This window comes from Balaenoptera musculus, chromosome 2 (assembly GCF_009873245.2).
Source record: "Balaenoptera musculus isolate JJ_BM4_2016_0621 chromosome 2, mBalMus1.pri.v3, whole genome shotgun sequence".
NCBI classification, from domain to species: domain Eukaryota; kingdom Metazoa; phylum Chordata; class Mammalia; order Artiodactyla; family Balaenopteridae; genus Balaenoptera; species Balaenoptera musculus.
In genome coordinates this window covers 57,887,829-57,915,827 of record NC_045786.1, presented here as the reverse complement: position 1 = coordinate 57,915,827, position 27,999 = coordinate 57,887,829, and the positions used below count along the sequence as shown (strand labels likewise).

General features: G+C 50.3%; 1 protein-coding gene across 4 annotated transcripts in view; it reads right to left on the bottom strand.

Annotated features, from left to right (window-relative positions):
* TMEM266 (transmembrane protein 266) overlaps window positions 1-27,999 on the bottom strand; it is a 138,493-nt gene that overhangs the window by 55,357 nt on the left and 55,137 nt on the right. For 2 of the 4 annotated variants that reach the window (XM_036841629.1, XM_036841632.1), the window contains 2 exons: window positions 11,419-11,573; window positions 8,419-8,492 (listed from right to left, as the gene is read on the bottom strand). In XM_036841629.1, coding sequence (XP_036697524.1) covers window positions 8,419-8,492; window positions 11,419-11,573 — 229 coding nt within the window. The remainder of the gene's footprint in view (window positions 1-8,418; window positions 8,493-11,418; window positions 11,574-27,999) is intronic. The other 2 variants (XM_036841633.1, XM_036841630.1) reach the window with 2 other exon arrangements.

Below are 27,999 nucleotides of genomic sequence, written 5' to 3'. Positions count from 1 at the left end.
GCACTATTCATAACAGCCAAGACATGGAAGCAACCTAAATGTCCATCAACAGATGAATGGATGAAGAAGATGTGGTACATATACACAGTGGAATATTACTCAGCCATAAAAAAGAATGAAATAATGCCATTTTCAGCAACATGGATGGACCTAGAAATTATCATACTAAGTGAAGTAAGTCAGAAAGAGAAAGACAAATACCATATGATATCACTTATATGTGGAATCTAAAATACAACACAAATGAACATATCTAGGAAACAGATTCACAGACATAGAGAACAGACTTGTGGTTGCCAAGGGGGAGATGGGTGGGGGAGGGAAGGATTGGGAGTTTGGGATTAGCAGATGCAAACTATTATATACAGGATGGATTAACAACAAAGTCCTATTGTATAGCACAGGGAACTATATTCAATATCCTATGATAGGGGACTTCCCTGGTGGTGCAGTGGTTGAGAATCCACCTGCCAATGCAGGGGACACGGGTTCGAGCCCTGGTCCGGGAAGATCCCACATGCCGCGGAGCAACTAAGCCCATGCACCACAACTACTGAGCCTGCGCTCTAGAGCCCGCAAGCCACAACTACTGAGCCCGTGCGCCTAGAGCCTGTGCTCCACAACAAGAGAAACCACTGCAACGAGAAGCCTGTGCACCGCAACAAAGAGTAGCCCCTGCTCGCCGCATCTAGAGAAAGCCCATGCACAGCAACAAAGACCCAACGCAGCCAAAAATAAATAGACAAATAAATAAATAAATTTATTTTTAAAAATCCTATGATAAACCATAATGGAAAAGAATATAAAGAAGTATATATATGTATAACTGAATCACTTTGCTGTATAGCAGAAATTAACACAACACTGTAAATCAACTATACTTCAATAAATTAAAAAAAAATTTTTTAAAAAGCGAATATTGCAATAAAGCAAGTCACAGGAATTTTTTGATTTCCCAGTGCATATAAAAGTTATGTTTACACTATACTGTAGTCTATTAAGTATGCAATAGCATTATGTCTAAAGAAATAATGTATATACCTTGGTTAAAACGTACTTATTGCTAAAAAATGCTAACCATCTGAGTCTTGAGCAAGTTGTAACCTTTTCGCTGTGGAGGATCTTGCCTCGATGTTGATGGCTGCTGACTGATCAGGGTGGTGTTTGCTGAAGGTTGGGTGACTGTGGTGATTTCTTAAAATAAGATAACAAGAAGTTCGCTGCTTGGATTGACTCTTCCTTTCACGAATGATTTCTCTGCAGCAGGCAATGCTGTCTGATTGCATTTTACCATAGTAGAACTTCTTTCAAAATTGGAGTCAGTCTTCTCAAACCTTGCTGCTGCTTCATCAACTAAGTTTATGCAATATTCTAAATCCTTTGTTGTCGTTTCAGCAATCTTCACAGCACCTTCACCAGCAGTAGATTCCATCTCAAGAAACCACTTTCTTTGCCCACCCGTAAGAAGCAACTCCTCACCTATTAAAGTTTCATCACGAGACTGCAGTAATTCAGTCACATCTTCAGGCTCCACTTCTAAGTCTAGTTCTCTTGCTACTTCTACCACATCTGCAGTTATTTCTTCCACTGAAGTCTTGAACCCCTCAAAGTCATCCATGAGGGTTGGCATCAACCTCTTCCAAACTCCCATTAATGCTGCTATTTTGACTTCTTCCCATGAATCACGAATGTTCTTAATGGCATCCAGAATAGTGAATCCTTTCCAGAAGGTTTTCAATTTACTTTGCCCAAATCCATCAGAGGAATCACTATCTGTTGGCAGCTAGAGCCTTACAAAATGTATTTCTTAAAGAATAAGACCAAAAAGTCAAAATTACTCCTGATCCATGGGCTGCAGAATAGATGTTAGCAGGCATGAAAACAACATGAATCTCCTTGTACATCTGCATCAGAGCTCCTGGGTGACCAGGCACATTGCCAGTGAGCAGTAATATTTGGAAAGAAAGTAGGTATCAACAGTGGGCTTAAAATATTCAGTAAACCATACTGTAAACAGATGTGCTGGCATCCAGGCTTTGTTGTTCCATTTTACAGCACAGGCAGAGTAGATTTAGCATGATTCTTAAGGGCCCTAGGATTTCCAAAATGGTAAATGTGGATTGGCTTCAGCTTAAAGTCACCAGCTGCATTAGCTCCTAACAAGAGCGTCAGCCTGTCCTTTGAAGCTTTGAAGTCAGCACTGACTTTTCCTCTCTTGCTATGAAAGTTCTAGATGGCATCTTCTTCCAATAGAAGCCTGTTTCGTCTACATTGAAAGTCCTTTGTTTAGCGTAGCCACCTTCATTCATGATCTTAACTAGATCTTCTGGATAACTCACTGCAGCATCTACATCAGCACTTGCTGCTTCACCTGGTACTTTTATGTAATGGAGATGGCGTCTTTCCATAAACCTCACAAACCAAACTCTGCTAGCTTCCAACTTTTCTTCTGCAGCTTCCTCGCCTCCCTCAGCCTTCACAGAATTACGGCCTTGCTTTGGAGTAGGCTTTGACTTAAGGGAATGTTGTGGCTGGTTTGATTTTCTATCCAGACCACTACAACTTTCTCCATATCAGCAATAAAGCTATTTCCCTTTCTCAGCCTTTGTGCGTTCACTGGAGTAGCACTTTTCATTTCCTTCAAGAAAGTTTCCTTTGCATTCGCAACTTGGCTAACTGTTTGGCGCAGGAGGGCTCGTTTTTGGCCTGTCTCTGCTTCTGACATGCCTTCCTCACTAAGCTTCACCATTTCTAGCTTTTGATTTAAAGTGAGAGATGTGTGACTCTTCACTTGAACACTTCGAGGCCATTACAGAGTTATTAACTGGCCTAATTTCAATATTGTGTCTCAGTGAATAGAGAGGCTGAGGGAAGGGAGAGAGACTGGGGAACAGCCAGTGGGTGGAGCAGTCAGAACACACAAAACATTAATCGATTAAGTTCACCGTCTTACAAAGGATTAATCTCCAAAATTTACAAGCAGCTCATGCAGCTCAATATCTAGAAAACAAACAACCCAATTCAAAAATGGGCAGAAGACCTAAATAGACATTTCTCCAAAGAAGATATACAGATTGCCAACAAACACATGAAAGAATGCTCAACATCACTAATCATTAGAGAAATGCAAATCAAAACTACAATGAGGTATCACCTCACACCAGTCAGAATGGCCATCATGAAAAAATCTACAAACAATAAATGCTGGCGAGGGTGTGGAGAAAAGGGAACCCTCTTGCACTGTTGGTGGGAATGTAAATTGATACAACCACTATAGAGAACAGTATGGAGGTTCCTTAAAAAACTAAAAATAGAGGTGCCATATGATCCAGCGATCCCACTCCTGGATATATATCTGGAGAAAAACATGGTCTGAAAGGATACAGCACCACAAAGTTCTTTGCAGCACTGTTTACAATAGCCAAGACATGGAAGCAACCTAAATTCCATCGACAGAGGAATGGATAAAGAAGATGTGGTACATATACACAATGGACTATTACTCAGCCATTAAAAAGAATGAAATAATGCCATTTTGCAGCAACATGTATGGACCTAGAAATTGTCATGCTGAGTAAAGTAAGTCAGATAGAGAAAGAGAAATATCATATGATACCGCTTATATGATACAAGTGAACTTATTTACAAAACAGAAACGGACTCACAGACTTAGAGAACGGAACTTATGGTTACCAGGGGGAAGGGATAGTTAGGGAGTTTGGGATTGACATGTACACACTGCTCTATTTAAAATGGATAACCAACAAGGACCTACTGTATAGCACAGGGAACTCTGCTCAGTATTATGTAACAACCTAAATGGGAAAAGAATTTGAAAAAGAATAGATACATGTATATGTATAACTGAATCACTTTGCTGTACACCTGAAACTATCACAACATTGTTAATCAACTGTACTCCAACATAAAATAAAAAGTTAAAAATAAATTAAAAAAAAAAAAGAAGCACAACCCTCTTGCCTTCCATCTGATGACTGAGGCTCACCAGGGCCCCCCTGGGAGGAGGGAGCAGGCAGGAGAGGGACCCCTCACAGATCCAGAATCTTGGGTGCTGATGTGCAAAGATGAGGCCCGGGCTCAGTTTAGTTTGGCAATGGCCCTCGCTTGGCAAACAGCACAGGTAACCCAGCAGGCCAGACTCCCTCGAGACCCAGCGCAGCCCAGGACAACTTTAAGAGGCAGTGCTAGGGAGAAGGAGGTGGCCCTAATAGCTGATGTTAAAAGAAACCTTGATCAACTGACAGGTGGATACACAAAATGTGGTCTATCCATACAGTGGAATAGTATCGAGACATAGAAAGGAACAAGGCACTGATGCATGCTACGACGTGGATGAACTTGAAAACATGCTGCGTGAAAGGGCCAGACACAAAAGGTCATACATCATACAATTCCGCTTATATGAAATATCCAGAATAGTTAAGTTCATAGAAACAGAAAGCAGATTAGTGGTTGGCAGTGGCTGGGGAAAAGGGGGCTTGGGGGAGTGGCCACTTACTGGGGACAGGGTCTCCTTTGGGGGTGATGAAAATGCTTTGGAACTAGGAAGGGGTGATGGTCACACAACACGGTGTGTGTGCTAAATGCCACTGAACCTTTAAAATGTTTTGTTATGTAAATTTCACCTCAGTAGAATCCTGATAATAATGAATAGGAGGAGGAGGAGGAGGGTGCAGCAGCTGCTGCCACTGCCTTGAGGCTCCTGTCTAGAAGGCCAGCCGTGGGTTGGCTTTCTCCTCTCCCAGGAAGAGCAGGGCCTCTCTGCATCTCCACCCCAATTAGGGGATGGGGCCGACACCCCATGACCTGTACAAAGGCCCTGCTGCAGGGTGGCCCAGCCTGGCCGGGCCCCAAGGCCTCATGCGGTCTCAGGAAGAGAAGTTGCTGGCCTCCCTGGTGGCAAGTGGCTGCTGGGCCTGGTCTCAGCCAAGGGCAGGGCGGGACTTTGGAAACACCATTAGCACAATTCTCCATCTGGATTCCGAAGGCTCTGCCCGGTCTCGGTGTTGCAGGGCCCCATGGAAGTGGGATGACCCTGCCTGACCTAGCACAGCAGGACTCAGAAGCCTCCCAGGCACCCATTTTCACCTCGGGCCCCTGTAGGGCTCCCACATGGCCTGACTGTGTGCGGGGTGCCTGCTCTCACCACTTTGAAAAGCACCTGCCTCACTGGTGAATAGCTCGGCCTATTTGAATAGATGTCCTCAAACTGAGCCCAAACCAGCCCTGCACTTCTCTTCCGTGGACGTAGCTCTGTCCTCTGGGGCATCTTCCCTGGAGCAGCCCTCAGAGCTCTGAGATGGGCAAGGATGGGCTGGCCCGCTGCACACCCGCCCCGAGGCCTGCATCTGTCCCGCCTGCAGGCCTGGCAGGTTTCTGCTCCTCCTAGGCCTCAGTTTCCTAACTCACAAAGTGTCCCGCCCAATTCAGGGGCTGTCCTAAAGCTCAGTTGAGACCAGGGGTGGAATATTGCTCAGCACAAGGTGAAAGGCTGCCTGGCATCAGGAATCCTTTGGGTTGGACTTTCTTGGAATTGCCTGTGACACCACACCCATGTTAAGTCAGCTGGTTCAGACTGACCCCCACCCTTGGCCTGCAGCCATTTCCCAGAGGAAGAAGGGCCAGCCCCGAAGGGGTGGCATTCGCTTCTCCCTAGGTGAGGCGGCGTGCCAGTTGTGCTGGGTTTGCGGTCAGAGGTATTTCAGGGCTGCGCTTTTCTTTCTCAGTTGCTGGCCCAGGCCCTTCCCCCAGATTCTTGGTCTGCTCCCCACCTGCCGGCACTAGGGCCATGGAGAGGATGCAGTGGTGACGGACCAGACGAAGAGTCCAGAGCCTTGGGCCCGCTTTTGGTGGGAACTGGCTATGTGACCCTGGGCTGCCGTCCTTGTCCATGTGGTTTTAAAGGGACACTGCTGGCATTTTCAGCAGGCAAATACGCAGGCCTGCTCCGTGGCTGAGGGATGTTTGGCTGCCCTGGCCCTTCCCACTAGAAAGGGGGAGTCATTATGAGAAGCACAGACACCTTCGCACATTTCCAGCCCTCCAGGGAGCAGGGTAGGGGGCCTCTATGGGACTGTTCTAACCTCTTCGGATGCTAGGTTCTCCTGGGAGCTCCGTGGAAACCCAGGCTTGCTAGCTGGGCTGCCTCCTCACGAGATCACTGGGTACCAGCCCCTTTGCTCACGCTGGGCTGGGTGTACTGGGGGAGGCAGGTCTCCCTGATTACTTTCCTGTTACGCCTCTGTTACCTCTCTGTTACTCCTCTGTTACCCCTCTGTTACTCCTGTTACCCCCTGTTACTCCCCTGTTACTCCTCTGTTACTCCCACCTTACAGCTCCACCCCCACCCTCACCATCTCTAACAAGGTCCAAGGTCACAGTCATCCTCAGCCAGCCCCCAGCTCTCCCCGCTGAGCCTGTGGGAAGCCCAGCCTCTTCCGTGGCATGGGGTGGGGGCGGGGGGGGGGTCTGAGGCCGAGATTCCTCTGCACTGGCGCTTGTCTGTTTCAGGTGGCTCGTCTCCGACAGTGACAGGAAGGGAATGCCAAATTAACGCTGGGTAATAAATTCTGCAAAGCCAATAAAACCAAAGCAGAGGGATAGATGGAAGAACCGCAGCAACTGATTAAACATTTTTGTTGGCAGTCACAGACACATGGCACATTTTCCAAGGTTTGCATCAAGGAGACATCTGGCCACGGCCCATGTGTGCATGGGAGGGAATCCCAGTGAGCAGAGACAAAGGGGGCCAGGAGGGCAGGACCCTCCAAGGGGCAGCAGGCTGGGGAGCAGGCACTATTCGGGGGTCTGAGGCACCTCCAGGGCAATGACCTCGGCAAGCTGTAAGGGACGCTTCCCAGGAAGGGCAGTGTTGGAGTCCTCGCCTGCCAACCCCGTGGGCTGCGGGAGCCGGGAGCCGAGGCCTGGGAAAGAATGTTTCATGCTTGGAATGCCTGCTGCCCAGCCCCACCACACCCCACACCCAGACTCAGGATTCTGGATTCAAGGTCTGAGGCCCAGGCCTCCCCTGAGTCTGAGAGAGAAAGTGCGTGCCATTAGATGGGGTCAGAGCCGGCCCAGGAGGACCCTGGGGGTGCTTAACTCCTTGGGCTCCCTGATCACAGTACAAAAAACTCTTTTCCTCTGTACCTCCACCCACATCATTGCTCTCCCGGAGCATCCTTCCTCCTTCAAGGCCCTGCTGCGCTCTGGGACTCAGAGCCCCCTCTGCCTCTGAGATAGCATCACCCTTGCTAGTGTAAGCTGAGTGCATGTGTGTGTGTGTGTGTGTGTGTGCACGCACGCGCACACGTGCAGGCGTACATGCCTCCCCAGCAGGCTCTGTATCATATTCCTTTCTTTCTGCCCACGCTTGCTGACCATGCTGAAAGGCCCAACTGGGGCTCTGCATGGGCTAATTTGGACCTGTGGTCGTGGGGCTGAGGGCACACACAGGGAGTGGGCCAGTGGCCAGCTGACTTGGGCCCGTCTTCTGTTAGGAGGAACAGGATTTCCACACAAAACTCGCCAGTCCTTCAAAGACCCGCCACTGCGCATAGGATGAAGCCCAGTCTTCTCGGCTTCCCCTGAAGACCCTGCCAGGAGCAGCCCCAAGTCAATGACCCTGAAACACAGGCTAGGGGGTCACTGTGAGAGGCTGGGAGCTGCTCAGAGGATGCGTCACTCACCCCCATGTCAAGGTGGGGGAACCGTTCCCACACATTTCAGACCCACTCAGGGCTATCAGCTCCCACCAAAACCCAGGGCCCACGAGCTTCCAGGTGCTTTTTCCCTCTTACCTCACACACAGAGATACGGACTTGGGCTTCATCAGCTGGTTCTAGCAACGGCGAAGGGCATCCATGTTCCCTGATCCCAGACACGTGCCCCTTTGTTCCCACAGAAGGGGCACAGCTCAGTCTAGCCAGACCCTGTACCCACTGAAGCACTGGGTCAAGTCCACTGCCCGGCCCTGTGACTCCGCCCTCTCTGCCCCCTGGGCCTCGGCCCCGAGGGGCAAGTCACCTATGTACCCAGGACCATGGCCACAGCGTCCTAATCAGTCTCCCCACCTCCAGGCCCCCTGGGCTTCAGCCCGGCCTCCGCCTGCTCCTTACCAGTCACACGAACTATTTGCTCTCCTTCAACTATGTCTCACTCAGTCTCACCTTCACAGATGTCACCATCTACCCTCACCTGGACGACACCTGCTCACCGTCTGGGTCACCTGCTGAGGCCCAGCACAGAACTCAGCTCCCTGTATTGCGTCTCCCTCTTTGCAGCCTCAAGGTCTGGCAGAGGGTCTGTCATTAGAAAGTGTTTAGAGAATAAAGCTTGGTCTCCCCGGGCCAGGAGTTGCCCCAAAGAGATGGTCACAGGGCCCAAGTCTCGACCTACCTCTGAGAAGAACACTGAGAGAATGACCAGACTGATCCAGTGTATCACGCCAGCAAACTGGAATGCACTGGAAACTGCAAGCACAATAACAGGGGCCAATTTTAGGAGCAAGGAATTAGGTGCATCAGTAGAGGGGGCCTCACAGCGTGGAGGCAGGCCTCCAGGAGCCCGGAGCATGAGTATTTAGATCTGGAAGCAGTCCGGCCAGAGAACATCAGGCAGCTTTAAGGGGTGTCTGTGATGGAGGTGGTGGGAGGTTGGCGGGCCCGTGATGCTGCTCTTCCCTCCATCCAACGGGCTGCCTCTCAGAGTTCCAGCTCAGTCCCATCAGCCGCCGTGGGCTTTGTGCCCAGAAAGAAGCCTTCCAGGGGAGCCTTCCAGAGGGAGCAAGAAGACATCTCAGACCTGGGTGGGCAGCTTCTGTCAGATCTAGATGAGCTTCCAGAAATCCCCACAATTCACCCCCAAAGCACCGTGCACTGTGAGTGGGGCTTAAGGCAAGCTTACTCTGACTTCTCATTCTGAAAATTCTGAGTGGCTGAGACGGCGGCGTCAGCCAGGGTGTTCTGCGGGAGAAGGCAGGAGCCGGGACTGGAAGAGGACACCAGTGGTGTCAGCCTCCCGAAAGTGGAAGAGTGAGCAGCTGGGGGCTGCCACGCCTCCGGACGCCAGAGTATGAGCGGGGAGAGCTATCAGCCACTGAAAGCTCCCACCCCACCTTCCACCCGGCAATCCTTGGCATTAAGGCAGCACCTCTGGCAGGCCCTTTCACAATACAGGGGCCGTGACCAGCCTCTGAACTGTAGCAGAGCATAGTTTATCAGGGAGTAAGGCCAAAAGTAGGGTGCTGGGGCCCAGGACAAGGTCAGGTGGGCTCTGATGGAGAGTGGGTGGGAGGGGATGCCCCCCGCAGAGGGCCAGCCTAAAAGAGATACTGGTAGAACATCCCCGGACAGTGGGGCAGGACCAAAACAAGGTGCAGGAATGCAGCTGGGAGCACACTTCCCTACTGGGCTCTGGTCAGCACGCAGCTCAGATCCCCTGGGGGACGAGGAAAGATGCCCGAAGCCATCAGTGGGGTGGGCTGGCCGAAAGAGAGGAACCCACAGCCTCCCCCAAAGCTCTGAGATCAGCAAGCCCTGGGGGTGGGTGGAAACAAGGTCCTGGAGCGTGTCCTGGGGGAAGGAGGCTTCAAAGACAGGTTCCAAGTGGGAGACTTTGGGGTTTCTGGCTTTGGACCAATACGAGCCTCAGAAGGCAAGTCCTGCCACACTGTGGATTCTTTCCGTCCTGGGTCACATGAATACGAGTGGGAACCAGGAGGCTGAGGCCTGTGTGACTCTGAAAAGACCTCCAGATGATTCTGGAAGCATAAAATCTCTCCCCATTATTTCTCAAATGAATTCCTGTGCCTTTTTTTATGGTTTGCTTTAGAAGAGCAATAAATCTCTGATTGTGCATTTTATGGAATTTAAGATGCCTTTTATGAGCTGTTAGTGGATCTCCCACCAAAATCAATCTCCTGGATGCTTAGTTTTAAGCAAAATTCCAGCGTCGGCCGTGTTCTCAGTTCTACTCAATGCCTGAGTGGCCAAGAGCCCCAAGTATAACCCACAATAAGGAAAGAATGACTCTGTTATGGTCAGACCTCATAAAAAGCAGACATACCGATGAGTGGGAGGAAAAGTATACAACATGGTTTAATTGAAGACAGGTTGAGTGTAAAATCAGTGCTAGTCACTTTCTGCTGGAAGATACTTTGATTGGAACCAAGGGGCCACCAGCTGTACAAAAGCTAACGAGGCTTATCAGACAAAAGCAATTCTGCGCTCTCCGCCATCCTCTCTCAGAGAGTAGGGAAGGCTAATAGGACTTGGAAGGAGCTTTGACGGACCCTGAATACAGAGACTCCAGTAAAGGGTCTGGGGGCATTTGAGAATACAAGTCTAAGATGACTGAATGGGTCTGGGGGCGGCCGGATCTACAGTCCTGGATTTTGCCAATGGCAGGAAAGGAAATCTCTCGGGGGCCAACAATTTCATTTCTTTTTTAATTTGCACTTGAATGAGCCGTCTTCTGACTAGGGGACCTCTGGGGAACCAGGAGCTCTACCAGAAACCACTCACTCACCCAAAGCCAAGAGTCAAGACCCTTGGCCCCCTGCTGGTGCACCAAACAGGGGTCTACAGGGTGGGAGGCAGGAAGAGGGCCCTCCGCTCTGACAGACGTGCTGCCAAGGGACACCTAGAAGGGCAGAAGAGGTGGCAGACAAGCTATCTGCTGCCATGTGCATCAGGCTCCCACGAACATGAAACTAGGACGAACACCAAGAGGACCAGGTTGGGAAAGAAAACTGGCCTGATGGTTTGAAGTCCCAGCTCTAATACCTCTCACCTAGGAAAAGTCTAACTTCTCCCAAGCTTAATTTCCAAATCCATAAAAAGGGATAATACCAGTCTTGCCTGTCTCACAGGGTTGCTACTAGGGTCAGATACATGGAGAAGTGCTTTCAAAATGATCACGTTATAGATAAATAACACTGCCAACTTACAGATGGATAAAAATACAAGGAATCATAGCGTCATTGTGGCTGCTGTCATTATTAGTTACTACAAGGTGAGACGCCTCCACACATGGGAACTCTCTTTAAGCTACAGCAAATTCCAACCTGGAAAATTCCAAATGGGAACAATAAAAAAAAAGGTGCACACAGGGGTCCCCAACATTTTGGATCTCATCAGTTTCTGATCATGGAATGCTGGGGAAGGGGAGTGAAGAGGCCACATTGGGCGGAGGGGGGCAAAGCGATGCTGGGGGTGGCAGGGAGAGAAGCTGCCAGATGCTTTCCTCCCAGTGGTCATTCCCATGAGCCATGGGGCCAGGGGTGGGCAGTGCCTTCAGGCTGGGGGCAGATCACACTGCTAGTTGGGGACCCCTGATGGATGCACATGGAATATTGACATCATATGTATTTACATATGTATCTCTCTTGCTACTCACACTGGAGAAGCTTTATATCTATTAGAAGTTCCAGAGTCAGGAGAATCACCACCAATATTACACAGGCTACCAGGAAACTGTTGACACTTGCACTGAGCAAAAATACCTGCCACACGGCTGCTCTCTTCCCACAGCACGGCTTCAGCCAGGTAGACCTGCGGGGACAAAAGTGGGGGAGGAGGCACTGAGAAGGGGTGAGGTCCCCACCACAGCCCTGCTCTCAACACCTCCCCGGCTCTGTGCTTCCTGATGAAACACAGCCTTCTTCAAGGGGCCACTGGGTAGAATGACGAAGACCGGAAACATCTCATTAAGAGATGGAGCTCAGTATACAGGCTGACCCAGGCAGCTCACAGCATCTCCCTGTGCTTCAGTCTCCTCATCTTTAAAATGGGTACAAAACCACATCTCATAGGCTTCTTGTAAAGATGGAAGACCGCAAAGGTTAGTGGAGAGGCTGGCTATGTGGTAAGTGCTGCATGAATTATTATTATTATTATTACACTTACTATATTATACTTCTGCATAGGTCTCAGAACCTAGCACAGGCTCTGCATTTAGGATACCCTCAGCCCACCTCTAATAAATGCTCAATGAATTCATAAGTGAATTTTCTGTTTTTTCAGCTATACAAGGAAAGATTTGAACTGATCCCTGTTTCTCAAAGTAGATTGTAAGGAATGCTAGTTCCACAGAATGTTAATGATTGTTACTCAATAAAAAGTTTCTAGGGTTGGATAAGTTTTAGAAAATTTGGGTCAAAGTTAAGTGGATAGGGCTTCCCTGGTGGCGCAGTAGTTAAGAATCCGCCTGCCAATGCAGGGGACACGGGTTCGAGCCCTGGTCCAGGAAGATCCCCCATGCCGCGGAGCAACTAAGCCTGTGTGCCACAACTACTGAGCCTGCGCTCTAGAGCCCACGAGCCACAACTACTGAGCCCGCAAGCCACAACTACTGAAGCCCATGCGCCTAGAGCCCATGCTCCACAACAAGAGAAGCCACCGCAATGAGAAACCCGTGCACCACAATGAAGAGTAGCCCCCACTTGCCACAACTAGAGAAAGCCCACGCACAGCAACGAAGACCCAGTGCAGGCAAAAATAAATTAATAAAATAAATAAAATTTTAAAAAAATTATTAAAAAACAGTTAAGTGGATATTTTTCTCTGCAGGACATTTTAGTGCCATTAATATGCTATCATGCATCATTGTGCTCCAAAAGGGATTACAGTATCAGTTTTTCCCAAACTCACTGGCCCACGCATCCTTTTGTCATGTAGCACCTGGAGGGACTAGTGTTCTATGGACCGTCTTTTGGGAAACCTCTGACTAGATGATCGTGAGCGTTCATACATAGACATGAGGCCACCGACGATGAAATCTTTCCTGAGTAGGTTTGGAAGTGGAGAGAAGGCACAGAATCTCAGAGCTGGTGGGCCCCTTAGGGCATTTGATCCGCTCCCTTCAGGAACACAAGATCCTGGTGAAAAGGGGGTGCCTCTAAGGGGGCATGGGGATGGTGAAGTCAAACCTCACTGCCTTGGTGGGTTATTTACAAGCTGGACCCGCCTGCCTGCCTTGATGAGGAAGAATTAGGTGCCCCAGAACACCAGAGGCAGCACTGGCTGGGGAGTCCTCACTTCTGGCTTGGCCTTCGGCCTCCCGGGACCATGTCAAAGGCACTCTGGACTTCAGCCTCCCCATCTGTAAAACTCCTTAGCCTCCAGGGTTATTGAAAGTTAAATGAGAAAATGTATCTGACCTGTAAAGCACCATGTAGCTGATGGTGGTGGTGATGGTGATGGTGATGGTGATGGTGATGGTGATAGTGGTGGTGATGGTGATGGTGATGATGATGATAAATTATCTGATGGCCCAAAGATTCGGCCGTCACCCCCTGTCCTTCCTGTCCAGAGGGAGCAATTGGTTGGAGCCTGCTGCAAAGCAGCCAGTACCCATCCCTGAAGATCCCGAGGGTGTCTCTGGAAAGGGGAGCTCTGCCTTGAGGTGCTCCCTTCTCCCCGAAGGAATAATGTAGGTGCTTCAGGGAGATTTCTTCCTCACAGTCCATCAAGGGAAAGCTTGAAGGAGGCCCCAGCTGTTGGAAAGTGGGACAAAGCTCATGGCTCTTCAAGGAAATTTGGCTTTCAGGTGATGGGGGAAGAGGAGGAAGGCATTTTTGGACAAGCAGAGGATGATTGATGGGACACCCTCGCCCACGGCCAAAAGCGTGGGGCGAGAAGCGAGGAGAGCTGCCAGGCAGAAGAGAGGGTTCTCACTGAGGACAAGCGGAAGACTGGGGGACAAAGGTGAGCGGAGGCCAGACCGAAGGCCATCGATGAAGGCCTGCTTCACCCGCTGCAGATGGGTTTCAAAGTCCCCTGCGGAACCACTTCTCTCCACCTTCCTGCAGGTTCACGAGGGCCACTCACAAGCGACAGGCTACAGGGTAAACCCCAAACTGACACCATGTGGAGCTCAGTAGGGTTGTCAGAGAAAATACAGGACAAGCAGTTATATCTCAGATAAACAATCAATCAACGATTTTCTAGTATAAGTATGTCCCAAACGTTGTATAGGATATACTTACACTAAAAAATTTATTCACTGTTTATCTGAAACTCAAATTTAAATGGGTGTCCTCTATTCTTATTTGCTAAACTGACAGCCCTAAATTCAGAGCAGAGGGGTCTTGAGGGGGCCTGGTGAGGGTGGCTGGGATTTGGTCAGAGGAATGCATGGGATCCCTGGGATACAGGTGAGAAGACAGTGTCAGGAAAGGAAAGGCCACGTGAAGGACACCGGTGGGAGGGCTGAGCGTGTCTGTCCAGGAGGCCAGGAAAGAAGGACCAGAGTGGTCAGGGACAGCCGCGCCCTACCTGGTCAAGACACAGAGAATCCTGGAGGCTCCACCCACAGGTGCTATCAGCTGTGTATGCTTTTGCCTATGAAAGACCCTTCGAATTGTAAGGTACCTTTGACCATCATTACTTGGCTGATCTTCTCTCCTCCTGATCCATCCCAAGAGAGTGTCACCCCTCCTTTTCCCATAGTGTGACATTCCCGCCCCCTTCCGCTGGCCCTATTTTAATCTTTCGCACCTCTCACCCCAGTTCTCGCCCAGCCTCCAGCTGCCTCGGCACTCCCTCTGGAAGTTTCCTGCAGCCTCCTACCCTCCTGCCCTCCTCCCCGGTTCCCAAAGGAGACCCAGCTCCAATTCCATATCCTCTCTAAAACCCAGTCCAATCGTCTGTGGCCCCTACACTGATGCCATTTCACTGCCACCTGAAATCTGAGGCAAGCACCCTCCGCAGTGATAAATGAAAAGAGCAGCTGCCAAAGCCGTCTGCCTGGGCTGGTGCCATGCTGAGCAGCCAGAGGAAGACTCGCCTGCACGTCCAGCGTGAGGAGCGGGGCACCCGTTCTCATCTGTGCCTTGTGCAGCCCAGAAGCGTGGGGTGCGCCCCTCAGAGACCGGGCCTTCTACCCTGAGAGGAAGGTCCCACGGGGAGAAAGGGATGAAACAAACCATTTGCTTCTTCACGTGGCAGGCTTTCCCTCTAAAAAGGAGACTCCACACTTGACCTGCCTCTCCATGGGAACAAAAAGTCATTTTATGTTGCTGCTTTAAGTGTTAAGATGTTGCTTTTGGGACTTCCCTGGCGGTCCAGTGGCTAAGACTTCACGCTCCCAATGCAGGGGGCACGGGTTCGATCCCTGGTTGGGGAACTAAGATCCCGCGTGCTGCAAGGCGCAGCCAAAAAAAAGAGAAAAAAGATGTTGCTTTTTATTTTCTTGTTTGATCAGAAAAACTTCCTAAGCAGACCCAGGTTTGGTTACTGGGAAGTGGGCGGTGCAAAGTGGGGACCTGTAGTCCAAAGCTGGCACTGCGAGCCTGGCCCTGATACCACGGCACTCCTCGGCCTCGGGAAGCAGCCAGGGAGGGGCCAGGAAGGTGGCAGGACTCAGAAACCAGGCAGGGGAAGGTCTGGAAGTCAAGTGAATGCCAGACACCCCATGTGCTAGGCAGGCACCGTGATCAACACAGGCCACGGCTCTCGGGCAGCTGACATTCCAGTGGGTGAGAGTCAAACAATAAACATAGCGAATTAGGAAATGAGATGGTGTCCTACAGGGTGGTGGGTACTGTGGGAGGAAAGGGGGGCATGAAGGGTGACATTTTAAACTAGGTGGTCAGGGTAGGCCTCACCCGGAAGGGCTTCCCCTTCAGGGCTGGGGGCAGCTGACCTCACCCCACCCCGCGCAGGTGTTGCAGGTGTTCCCACAGCCCTTGGGGCAACCAACGCAGTTCCCAAAAAACCCCAAGGCAGCCGCAAAGTGGAGCCCATGCTCACTGCCCTGGTCCTGTGCTTCCACTCCTGCACCAGCCCAGTGGTTCCCCCACCTCTGCTCTGCCTTCCACTACAAGCCCCTCAACCATGCCCGTCTGGGGGTGACTTCCTGAAACCCCCTTTGTGCACAAGTTCAAGGGGTGCTACTTGCATACACTCTATGTGAACCCCAGGACAATACACCCAGGGGAGGACTCAACTGAAGCAGATGGAGGGAGACCACCTATCCAAGAAAGGATGGTGTCCAGGGATACAGTAGCTGCTGAGGAGTGGTGGCAGGGAGGCTGCAATCTGTATCTAGGTCAGTGGTGCTCAACCCTGGCTGACCCGAGGACCACTAAGAGCGCTTTTAAAAATCCCAGTGCCTGGGCCACACACACCAGACCACGCAAACCACAAACTATGGGGCGGGACCCAGGCCTTAGTATGTGTTGATCTCCTTAGGTGATTCCAATGTGCAGCTGAGATTGAGAACCACTGTCCTTGGTCCTTGGTGCTCAGTGGGCTCCGTGGGCCAACAGCATCAGCATCACCTGGGAGCTTGTTAGAAATGCGGGTGTGGGTCTTCCCACACCCTCTGAATGAGTGTCTGCATCTCAGTGAGATCCTGGGTGATTTGGGTGACAACCACTGCTTTGGATTTAACAAGAGGTAACGGGTAGCTCAGGAGGTGGGCAGGGCGTGGCAAAGGGAGTCTGGGTGCAGGAGAGATGAGGCAGGGAAGGCAAGCAGGTCCCCAGCCAGCCCTTGGGGCCGGGCTGCAGGACCCAACACTAAGGAAATGGTGAAGCAGGCAGGCCCCCTGGGGAGCAGAGGGCAGCACTGACACTCACTGAGACTGAGTGTATGTGTTTGGGGGCATCGAGGGTTTCTTAGCCCAGACCTGAGGCTGAAGCCGGAGTCCAAGCAGGCTCTGGGCTTCCAGCTCCTTGAAGAGCAGGACCATGGACCCCAAGACTCCAGAACAGAGGCTGGGCTGAAGCAGCAGACTTTCTAGCTGCCCCAGTGTTCGGAAATCCCAGCTACTAATAAAATTCCCTCTGAAATTCAAATGACTCAGATATTCCTAGGAGACTGGGTTTTAGCAGAAAAATAGAATCTTTCCAGCTTCAGAATATCCCTGAGTGGGCTTCCCTGGTGGCGCAGTGGTTGAGAATCTGCCTGCTAATGCAGGGGATACGGGTTCGAGCCCTGGTCTAGGAGGATCCTACATGCCGCGGAGCAACTAGGCCCGTGAGCCACAACTACTGAGCCTGCGCGTCTGGAGCCTGTGCCCCGCAACAAGAGAGGCCGCGACAGTGAAAGGTCCGCGCACCGCGATGAAGAGTGGCCCCCGCTTGGCGCAACTAGAGAAAGCCCTCGCACGAAACGAAGACCCAACACAGCCAAAAATAAATAAATAAATAAATAATCCTTCCCTCTACTAAAAAAAAAAAAAAAAATCCCTGAGTGATTAAATAATGACTCAAAGAGTTTAATGGGCCAAAAGGGAAATCAGCATTGACTCTTTAATTAGAGAAGATACTTTCCTCCATCTCTTGAGCATTCAGCCCATCAAAGCCCTAGAGCTGGTTCTCAGGGTGGTGCTACCCCCAGGATCACCACCAGAGGGCAGGCGTCTCTCAATTTCCTATCTTGGTGCAGTGGCAGCGAGGGGACAGCTCCAGGAGGCCGGCTTAGGTTGCCAAGGTCTGTAAATACCAACAACCAGATGGCATCTCCTGGCAGGCAGGTGACTGTTCTACTGTGAGGGTGCACCAGTCACTCCTGAGGCCTCAGAGAAACCCTGGAGCGGGAGGAGAGGCTGAGTACCCTTACTGCTTCTGCTTTATATACTTAGGTGTCTTCATAAAAGTTCGAGAGGATAACTTTTAGAATATTAAAATGAACTCTGGCAAGTTTCTGATGAATCCTTTATATGAGGTCAAGCCACGAGAGTGGCCCAGAAGGAGGCGGCTCCAGGTCACTGCTTCATCAGGCAGCGTTCCCAAGCCTGGCACTGAAACAGCCCCGTTCTGAAAGGCAGAGCAGAATGGCTCTGTGCAGTGCCAGGATGGCAGGGGCTGTGTTTGCTCCTGGGGGGGGTCTGGCTTCTCCCACCCTGGCAATCCACAGTGTGGCTGCCAGGCTGGTGTGGCTGGGAGGATGCACGATGGGGGGAAGGGGCGGTGGCGAGGTATGGGGATTGTGGAGACCCCCAAGTTGCCTGCAAAGCCCACAGGCAGTGGACTGTCATGGTGTCCCTGGAGGAGATGGAAGATCACAGAAGAGCTTATTTCCCAGTAGGTGGCCAGACCAGATGGCCTGCCAGTCCTACTCAATGGAGATTTCCATCCATCAAGTCCCCAAAGAAAGGGGGTGTAGTTGAAGCCTTAGTCAAGTCTGGGGCACTGAGCCTCCCCAACCTGCCTTAACTCTGACCTTGGGAGGCACTGCTAGACCAGAGCCTCAGAACCCTTCTGTGTTGCAGAGCTCTCCAGGGCATGAAAACCGTGGCCCCATACCTGAACAGTGCACAAAACTACAACACTGTGCATAACATTCCAAGGGGTGCATGGACCCCTTGATTCTCACTGATAGGTCTTCCAAGGACACCTGGGATCTGAGTTCAAACCCCGGGACTGTGGCAGTTGAAACCCCTCCAGGCCCTGAGATGCTCCAATTCTGTGACGCTGAACACCTGCGGCCTGGAGGCCACAGACGTGGTGGTGTTTTTGTCAGCAGAACATCCTGTGGCCCCACTTTATTTTTCTTTACTGTATTTATTCCAGAGGATTAAAATACTGTCAGAGAAAGCCACGAAGCTGACTTAAATCCAACTTCTGGCACTGACCTGGGTTTTATTTTTATTGATTTAACAAACACTTAAAAGGCACTTACTATGTATGTATGCTATTCCGAGCACTTTACAAATGTTAACTCACCTAGTAGTTTTAAAAGACAATTCCTTCTATTTTTTTCTCTGTTGACAAACAATGGGGAAAGCCAGACTTTTCCATCTGTCTAGGTTTTGGTGGTAACTGTAGCCCCACCACTGCCTGAACTCTGAGTGCGATCTTTGATCCCCAGTTTCCTAAGCTCCCAAATGGGAATAAGTAGTATCTTACTGCAGGATTGTTGTTCTAAAATATTAAAAATAACATATGTAAAGCCCATAACATAATGCTTACTACACAGCTACCATTCATATCTACTATGATGATTTAGGCATGTGAGCATTAGAAAAGGGATTAATCATCTAAATATGGGCAGTTTCAACATCCATTCCATTCTGCACATAGTCATTACATGCCCACTAAGTGCCAGGCACTGTACTGGGTGCTAAGCACAGGAGGGTGCTAGGGGCCTTCTTCCGCATGGAGCCTGCAGCCTTATAAGTGAATTCAGACTATGCAATGAGCTCTTTGCCCTAGACTACCCTGAAAAGCTAAACACATAAAGGGAGAGGGAAAAGCAGGAGAAGGAAATGAGCTCACATGTGCAGAACTTCTTCAAAGAGAGAAATATCCACCCATGAGAACCATCAACCCAACACCCACAGGGACACCCTTGTACTTCTTTCTCACTCTCACAGGGAGAACCAGAAGAGCGGGAAAAGCACTGTCAAGCATCCCCTTTGTTCCTGTACCCAATTCCAAGAGGCAAGCCACAGCAGCACAAAACACCCAGAAATGCGAGCACACAACGCACTGCAGTCACGAGGACTCTCAGGTTGGAGGTCAGAGGTGACTCTCCCAGCCCTTGGGGGAACTGAAGAAATTGAAGTTCCCATACGAGCGAGCAGCTTCCGTTCTGCAATCAGAGCTAAAGGTTAGCCCCACTGCCTTGGAGCGGAGGGAGGGAGGAGGGCCGTGTGCAGCTGGGGTCACGGGAGTCTGACATGTTCTTGTTCCAGAATCTCAGATTTCTTGCATCCTGGGAAACGCAAGCACTGGGAAAGACAGCAGGGTGTGGTGGCAAGAGCTCAGCCCAGGAGCTGTCACCCCGCTTGGCGAGCCACCAACCCCACTCTGGGAACACAATGGCTAACACGCACCATCGACTGGCTGCTCCTACTTGGGGGAACCCAGGGCATTGCCCACACATCTCTGAAGGGCTTCCATGGGGTTCAAGCCCACTCAGGGGAGGGAGTGGGGTCCTGCTGGACCAAGGGGCCACAAGACCTTCTCCCACCTCGAGTCCTCAATTCTGGGAACTGGCCAGAAGTCTGAGAGTCTCCTTCATGCTCTGCTTTGTGGGCAAGGCTGCCCGAATGAGGTCAGCTTCCTACCCTGGTGGGAACCAGTGGGCTATGGCTTTCAGGCACACCCCACGCCCACTTCTCTGTCCAGCTCTCTCTGGTTCTGAGCTGTGGCTTGGCAAATCCCGGGATGGCCAGCTCCCTCTTCTTCTCTTTGGCTAAAGTTCAGATCTCAAGGGCCTCTGCAGATGACTGGAGACCCCCAAATCCCATAAAGTCAGTTCACTTTCCTTGGGGGACCTGGCCTTGGCTTCAAGTCCCCCACCCCATTCCATGCAGCGCTCACGCGCCCACGCGAAGGTGGTCAGAGGTGCTCTGCCGCCACCTAGTGCTCTCCAGAGGCTGTACACCCTGCCCTGTGAGTAGGTGGGGACAAGAGGTTTATTTTGCTGAGAAATAATATATCTGAGAACTTACTGCCTTCTTAATCAATATAAAATCTTTGCAGTTCTTGGACTACAGGAAATAGGTTCACTTGTGCTTACCAGAAAATACTTTTTGATCTGAATCAAACCTTTATTTCCTGGTTGGGACATTAAGAACCCTCATGGACACCTGAGCCTATGAAAAATATAAAGAGTCGTGGGTCACAGGGTCAGCTTGGGTCCAGGGGCAGCTGGTGTGCCAGAGGAAGAGGCAGAGTTTTATTATAGAAAAATCTCCTTGGCATCTAGCAAATGGAATAAGGAAGCTCTTTTTAACTTTTTTCTTCCTTGAGGGAAAAATGACTCAAAGACTTCACAAGCCACATGATGCAGAACTTCTGGACTTTGCATTTGCAAGGTCATGGCAGGGATGGAACTGCCTTTTAACCCTGAACCCCAAAAAGCCTTCCCTTATTCTAAAAGGATGCTAAGATTGTACTAAGTGAAGTGGGCATGTTCTGAGGCAAATCTGATTTATTTCTTTTAGGATGACTTTGTGGAGGGGGTGTGGAATTAGCAGGGATGCTCAAAGGTGGGCCAGCCACAGACCATGGCCTTGAGTTGTGGGGAGTGAGAAGCCTGGTCCCTTCCTGTGGTTCTTCCTGGACACCACACAGGTCTAGGGCCAGCCCCCAACTCTCCCCCAATGGAAGTGGCCTTCCCCTTCTCTTCTAATCCTTATCTTAACACAGACTCACTCATCCACTCACTCGCTCAAGTCATTCCTTCATTTAATCAATACCCCTCATGTTCCAGGCTCAAAGGATCTGATCTCTGCCCTGAGGGAGCACTTGGTCCAGTACCAGAGGCAGACTTGAGAACAGAGTAGAGCTCAGTGTCACAAGTTATGAGATAGAAGGTCAAGGGCTATGGGTGCACCAAGGTGAGGCTCTGGCCTGGGTGAGGTGGGGGACAGAAGGCTTTCCGGAGGGGGTGGTCCTTGGGCTGCACAGTATGGGAAAAGAGAAGGGAATTTGGGGTCATGGCTCAGGGGGTACCTCCCCTCCTCCCTCTTTGCCTCCAGCCTTTGTTTGCTGGCATATCTAAAATTATTTCAGTCCTTACTTAAAGATGTTGCTGTATTGGACCCTGTCATCTTTTCCTAGCCTGACATCTAAAAACCATTAGGTTTTCTTCCTCTGACTGTCAAGTTCCAGCAGAAATGTGCCATTGGCATCATCTCCAAGCAATAACATCCCTTTCTGTCTACCCAGCCTTCCTCCAAGCTTCTCCCATCTGGGGGTCTGGCCCTGACCAATCAGGTCGGACCTCTTAGAACCCTAAAATATAAATAACTACAAAAGGCTGAATATCTTTCATTTCTTACTTTGTTTTTATATTTTGACAAAGACTATCCTACCTACTCTTCCATGACCCTCTCTACACCCTCTTTCCACTAAAAAGATGGGGAGCACTATCTCTCGATGTGGCCCAGAGTCTCCTCTATAAAAGGGGGCGATGACCCTTGCCTTCGCCGCCTTCCTCACACATATACTGTCACCATCATTTTTCCTATCAGCTGTGAGCTTCCCGAGGGTGGAGGTTCTGCGCTTCTCTGAATTTTCTGTCTGCTGTGGCCTCTTGTCTAGCCCAGACCCTGCAAACCAACCAGGCCTTCAGTGTACTGTAGCTGGTTGAGAAAAAGTAGAACTCCCAGTCTGTGCCATGAGTTAGCCTCCTGCAAAACCAGTGTCCCTCTTCCAAAGGTGGACAGTTGGTTCACTGAGAAGCAGTTCTGTGTCTCACTTTCCCACAGTTGAATGGGGTGATGTCCAAAGGCAACCAGGCAGAAGGGGCTCTGGTTACATGGAAACACCAAGCGTTGTCCCCTGGGATAGTGAACACAATTCAAACTGTATCTGAGCAAAATAATCGAGCCAACCAAGTTACTGAAGAAACAGTCTGAGAAGGCAGACATGCTTCTAGATCTTTTCCAAACCGAACAATGACTAGAAAGGAAAAAGGGAAGTTCTAATTCTGGATCAAAAGCTATGAATGGAGGCTTGGCTTTCTTAGAGACTATGGTGTATTGCGGGCAATTCTCCAATATCCATCCCACCCTTGACCCACTGGGTAACAGCAGTGTGTTCTGGGAAATGACACAGTTCAAGGGGTGGCCCTGATTGGGCTGTGGATTCCCATACCCCTTACCATGTGACCCAATTCTAGCCAATGGAACGTGAGGAGAGAGCAACTAAAGGATTCTGGGAAAGTTTTTGCTGCTCTTAAAAGAGAATGATGGGTAGCCATTCTCTCTTGCCAGACATGTATGAAGAAGGATGTGGCCAGATTACCAAGGGCAGCCCTCTCAAAAAATAAGGGGAACCTTACAGCATCAGGATGAAGCTAACACTGTTGACAGCAGAGTGGACAGACAGAAGGAATCTGGTCCTTGTTGCTACTGTTGAGGGTCTGGACCAACCTCAAAGCTGCCCTAGCTCTGGGCTCCATGGGCCATGGGCCGATGAAAACCCTCATTGTTTGAGTTTGAGATAGGCTTCCTGTGGTATGCAGTCCAAAGCACCTGGCTGATAGGGTTACCAATCCTTTGTGAGAAGGATGATGCAGTGAAGAGATATTAGGGCAGTAGAAAGGTACAGGACTTGGAGATGACAGAACATGAGGACGAAGGAGAAGGAATTAAGCTGGTCTCTCAGGGTACCGATGCAGTGGGGCATTGTGGCTGGCTCAGCTGGGGCTCAGACGTGCTCAAGAACCTCCTCTGTTCCCCTTCCCCCTCCTCTGAGTGTCTGTTCACATCTGCAGACATTCATGGAGATCTGTGTTTTATCACTATTGAAGGAGGAGGCGCATGGCTGGGGGGAAGATGCAAGGAGGGAAAGGATGATGATGATGATGATGATGATGATGACGATGGTGATGGTGTAGCTGGCATGATGTGCCAGTACAGCCCCTTGGATTGAACTGGAGACCTGGGTGTACAGAAATGAAGGCCAGAAGCAAATAGGACCAGAGCGGTGGCCATAAGCAGAGCCACTTCTGGGCTCACTGACAGCTTGGTACAGAGTCTGGGGGGAGGGGAGGCTTTTCTTCCCCACCTTGCATGGGCATCCTGTGGGCTTGTGGTTTCTGAAAGGCCCTGAACTGGGCACTAGCGCTCCCACAGTGGACACTGTCAGTGTCAGCGGCTTCATGGGCAGTGGACATGGACGAGAGGGAGCCAGAGCAGGGGAGGAAGAAGGATGCAAGTTCCAGTGATGACTATGTCTGACCGACTGGCTTCACGGATCTTTGGTGTCTTGGAAGCCACTGGCTCCTGTTGAGGCAGGAAGGAGGCTGAGGGCCATTGTAAATGAGCCAAAATGCTCACGTGACTCCCTCTGGTAATAGGCTGGGGAGGCCACCCAGGTAAGTCTAGATCCACTGACTGGGGCCAGACAGAATATGTTTTGGGAAAAGACAGTTCAGTTTGGGGCCCTGTTGGGTTTGAGATGGCCAGAAGTCCTGGTTGGGCAGATAATGGTTCCTCAGGCTGGATTTAAGTGCTGTCACCAAAAAGGCTATTTTTAGCAATGACTTGGGTGGAGACAAGAACATTTCTCAAATATGCAGCCAACTCAGAGGTAGAAGAACAGATAATTCCACAGACATTTGTTAGGATTCTAGGTGTGTCTGGGATCCTGTGGAGATGTCCAGGAAGTAGCTGGATGAGAGCCAGGAGTTTGAGAGAGAGAAAGAGAGAGAGAGAGAGAGCAGTTGTGCTAGAGACTGGGCTTTGAAAGTTACAAGCTGAAGAATGTGAATTTCGGTTATGGGGGTGGATGCAATTACCCAGTGGGTAGAATTAGTAGAGCTAAAATGGCCAAAGACAGAAAACGAAGAACCCCAACATTTAAGGACAAAGCAGAGAAAGAACAAGTTTTAAAAGGCCTAGAATGGACAGCCAGAGGGGTAGGAAGAAAATCCAGAAAGTATGATAGAGCAGCGGACACACAAGACTGTGTTTCAAGGGCGGGGGTTGAGGGGGTGGGGCGGGGAGTGGATGACATTTTCAAAGGCTGGACAGAGGACAGTGTAAGGACCCTAGCAACACGGAGGCCGTTGATGACCTTGAGGAGAGCAGCTTCCACGGTGTGGATGGGGCTGAAGCTGGACTGCAGTAGGCTGAGGAATGAATGGGAGGGAGCAAAGGGGGCATGGCTAGTGCAGATGAGGCTTTTAAGAAGTTTGGCTGCAAAGAGGAAGAGAGAGATAGTGGCAGCTAATGGGGACGTGGAGTCGAGGGGGGATGTGAGAGACCTGAGTGTGTGACGAGTCAGTGTGAGGATGCAACTGATGCAGCAAAGTTCATGAGAAGGTGTGAGAGGAGGGGAATCAGAACTCAGAGGTGAGGTTGGCCCTAGAAGGGAGGAAGCGAGGGACTGAGGGGTGGGGTGCAGCTCATCTGTGACTGCTTCTACTTTCTTAGGGAAGGAGGAGAGGAGGTCATCTGCTGGAGGCAAGAGAAGGCTTGGGGGAAATGGAAACAATCTGAAATGGCTACCTGGGGACCAGGAGTGAAAGTTAACCAGGACCACAGAGAACTGTCAGGCAAAACTGAGAAGCAAGTTGAGACTGGAGGCCTTGATTCTGGGAGGTGCTTTTACAGACTGAATGTTTGTGTCCTTCCCCCCCACCCTCCAATTCATATGCTGAAGCCCTAACCACCGCATCCACCCCATGCTGACGTGATGGTATGTGGAGGTGGGGCTTCTGGGAGGTAATTAGGTTTAGATGAGGTCAGGGTGGGGCCCCTAATGACTAATGATGGGATTAGTGCCCTTATAAGAAGAGGAAGAGACCAGAGCTCACTCTTTCTCTCCACTCACGCACAACGAGGAATGGCCACGTGAGAACACAGCGAGAAAGCAGCTGTCTGCAGCCCAAAGAGAGAGCTCTCACCAGCCACTGACTCTGTTGGCACTTCAATCTTGGACTTCCCACTTCCAGAACTGTGAGAAAATAAATACCTGTTGTTTAAGCCACCCAGTCTGTGGTCCTTTGCTATGGCAGCCCCACCAGACTAAGACAGCACCAATCTGCACAGTTGTCTGACTTTCCTACCTGAGCCCTCAGCAGTCTGTGTGTAGAAGCAAAGAGGGTAGACAACAGATAGCTCTGCAGTTTAAGCTCTGCTAGGCAGGTCCACGAGAAGGACAAAGGGCTATTAGGAGAGTCAAGGAGATTGAGACAGATGAAACTCTTCCACCTGTGCCTAGGGGTTTACCCATATCTCAGTGACTGCATGCCAAAAAGTTAAGGGCCTTTGATGGTATAGCCTAACAGTGGTATCATGTACAATGTATCCTAACCATAGTCACAACTGTGATGTTGTAAAGGGACAGGTGACAAATGGAAGCCCAGTAGTGCCAGCCTGGATCAGGAGCCAGGGCTCTATTTTTGTCTCTGTCACTGTGTGACCGTGGGCAAGTTCCTTCCACTCTCTGGACTCTGCTATCCTATTAGAATATTTAGAATACATACTTTCTAAGGTTTTTTTCCAGCTCTAACATTCTCAGATTCTGGGAAACTTAAAAGCACTGAAATACCACTGAGCTCAAAAGAAGTGAATGGCGGGGTGGCTGGGCACTATCTTGCTGGGGTCCCTGAGGTCCCCTCATTTCCTACAGAAAAGATTCATTTCTATATATAACACTTCCCTTAGTTGAAAGAGGTGTATTTGAGAAGACTTGCACCAAAGCTTTTTGAAGACCTACCAGAACCGTAAATCGTGTTGTTTTGCATCATTTCAGAAAGGGCCAGGTTGGAAATTTGGGGAAAACCCCAGGAAATGCAGCAAGAGCCAAGAAGCTTGTCAAGAGAGGCTTTTTCCCCCCTTCACAGTGTGCTTTCGTTCTGCTTCCTTGTCACCTGGCTTGTGTCCTGTGCCTGCTCTTCCTTCCTCCAGGAAGCCCTCTGGCTGCCAATGGAGCCCGCTGCTGAGAACTCCAGCAGCGAAGCAAATCCCTTCACCCGGCTGCTTCCTATTTACCCAGCAGGAGCAGCTTTCCAGGGCACACCTGGAGACTCAAACCAAATCAAGAGCCTCTCTGCCTTGCAGGCATCCCATTTGTGTTCTCCCTGCTCAGAAGAAACCTTGCAGGGGCCTGATTCAGAAGCAAATGGAATGACAAAGCAGGGACTCTGCCTTCTCCAGTTCAGGCTAAGGAGTGGTGCCCCCAAAGCCTGGACCACCTGTGGTGCGTATGCCCACAGGGTGCAGGTGTGGATAGGGTCTGGAACTAGATCCTCCAAGGTCTTCCCGCTTCTTTCCTTGCCTTCCGACTGTAAGCTTGAAAAGAGCCAAAAGGTGGCGCTGGTGGGGCGGGAAATGAGTCCATGAGAATGGATGGGGCAGGACACCAGGCTGCACTACCAATTTTGACCTCCAGAGGGCGGTGGCACAGTAGCCAGGTGCTCAAGGAAGGCTTGACCGCCAACATCACTGGCGGAGCCAAGGACCTGGAGACCTGGAGAAGCTGGCCCTGTGGTCGGATGGTGCTGCCCGTGCTCAGAATGGTGCCACCCTCTGCCAGGCCACCCTGAACTATTTCCAACCCGTTTGCCTATCCTTGTTTCCAATGTCCTGCTGACTCTAAGCACAGTACTTGGAGAAAATTATATTTTCAGAGAAAGCCACTGGGGTGAAGTTTTTGCAAAAGGTGTATGGTTTCACAATTGTTAGGCAATTTATCTTAGGAAGGCGGGGAGGCCCTTCAAAAACACTCACAGGGAATCCAAGCTCTGCAAATTTAATTGTAGCTAAGCCTTCTCATTTGCTTCTAAAATAACCTGGCAACCCTTCGTTTTTATATTCAAAGCTGTCAGCATGTTCCAAAATATTTAGCGGTGGCATCTGAGGAAGGAGAGTAGCCCAGAACTGGCTCCCAAGCTCCTGGCCAATGTTTAAAAGTCTACATCTAAGAGCAACAGGGTGGGGCTGGGGAAAGTCTGACCTGCCCTGTGACCCAAGGACCTGTTCCTGCCCTTGTCCAGCCTGCAGATTCCCCCACGTGAATGGAGAGTGTCATTGCTGTGTCTCCCCTGTCCAGATTGAACAAAGGCATCCAATCTGATTGACCAGTTAAGTAGGGGTAGGTAGGGGCCACTCCTTTGAATCAGGGGCCAGCATATGCTATTTGTCCTCACTGGAAAAAGCAGCAGACCTTTTTAAGGTCTGCAAAGCTCCCGGCTGAATGGTGCTAAATTCCCTCCTGCCCTTAGCATGTTACTGCACACATGCTTTCTTCCCCATCTCGTCCCTGGTGAAAGAAGACTTGATAAAAGGAAAGTACATTCTAAATCCATTCTTTATAGGCGCTGAGACCTTGGGTGAGTCACACTAAATCCTGTTGGTCTCTTGATTCCCAGGTGTCCAGATTGGGGGTTGGATGGGCTATTATGGAGTGCGACAGCCTTTAATTTCATAATTCCCTGAGTTCCAAGCAAATGTCGCTTAATAGGTTGTCTATCAGTAACAGGTATTTTCTGTGCCCACAGCCTTTTTCTGAGGAAACAATGTCTGAGGAGAAGAGCTGGGGTGGCCTGATGTGAACTTCTGGTC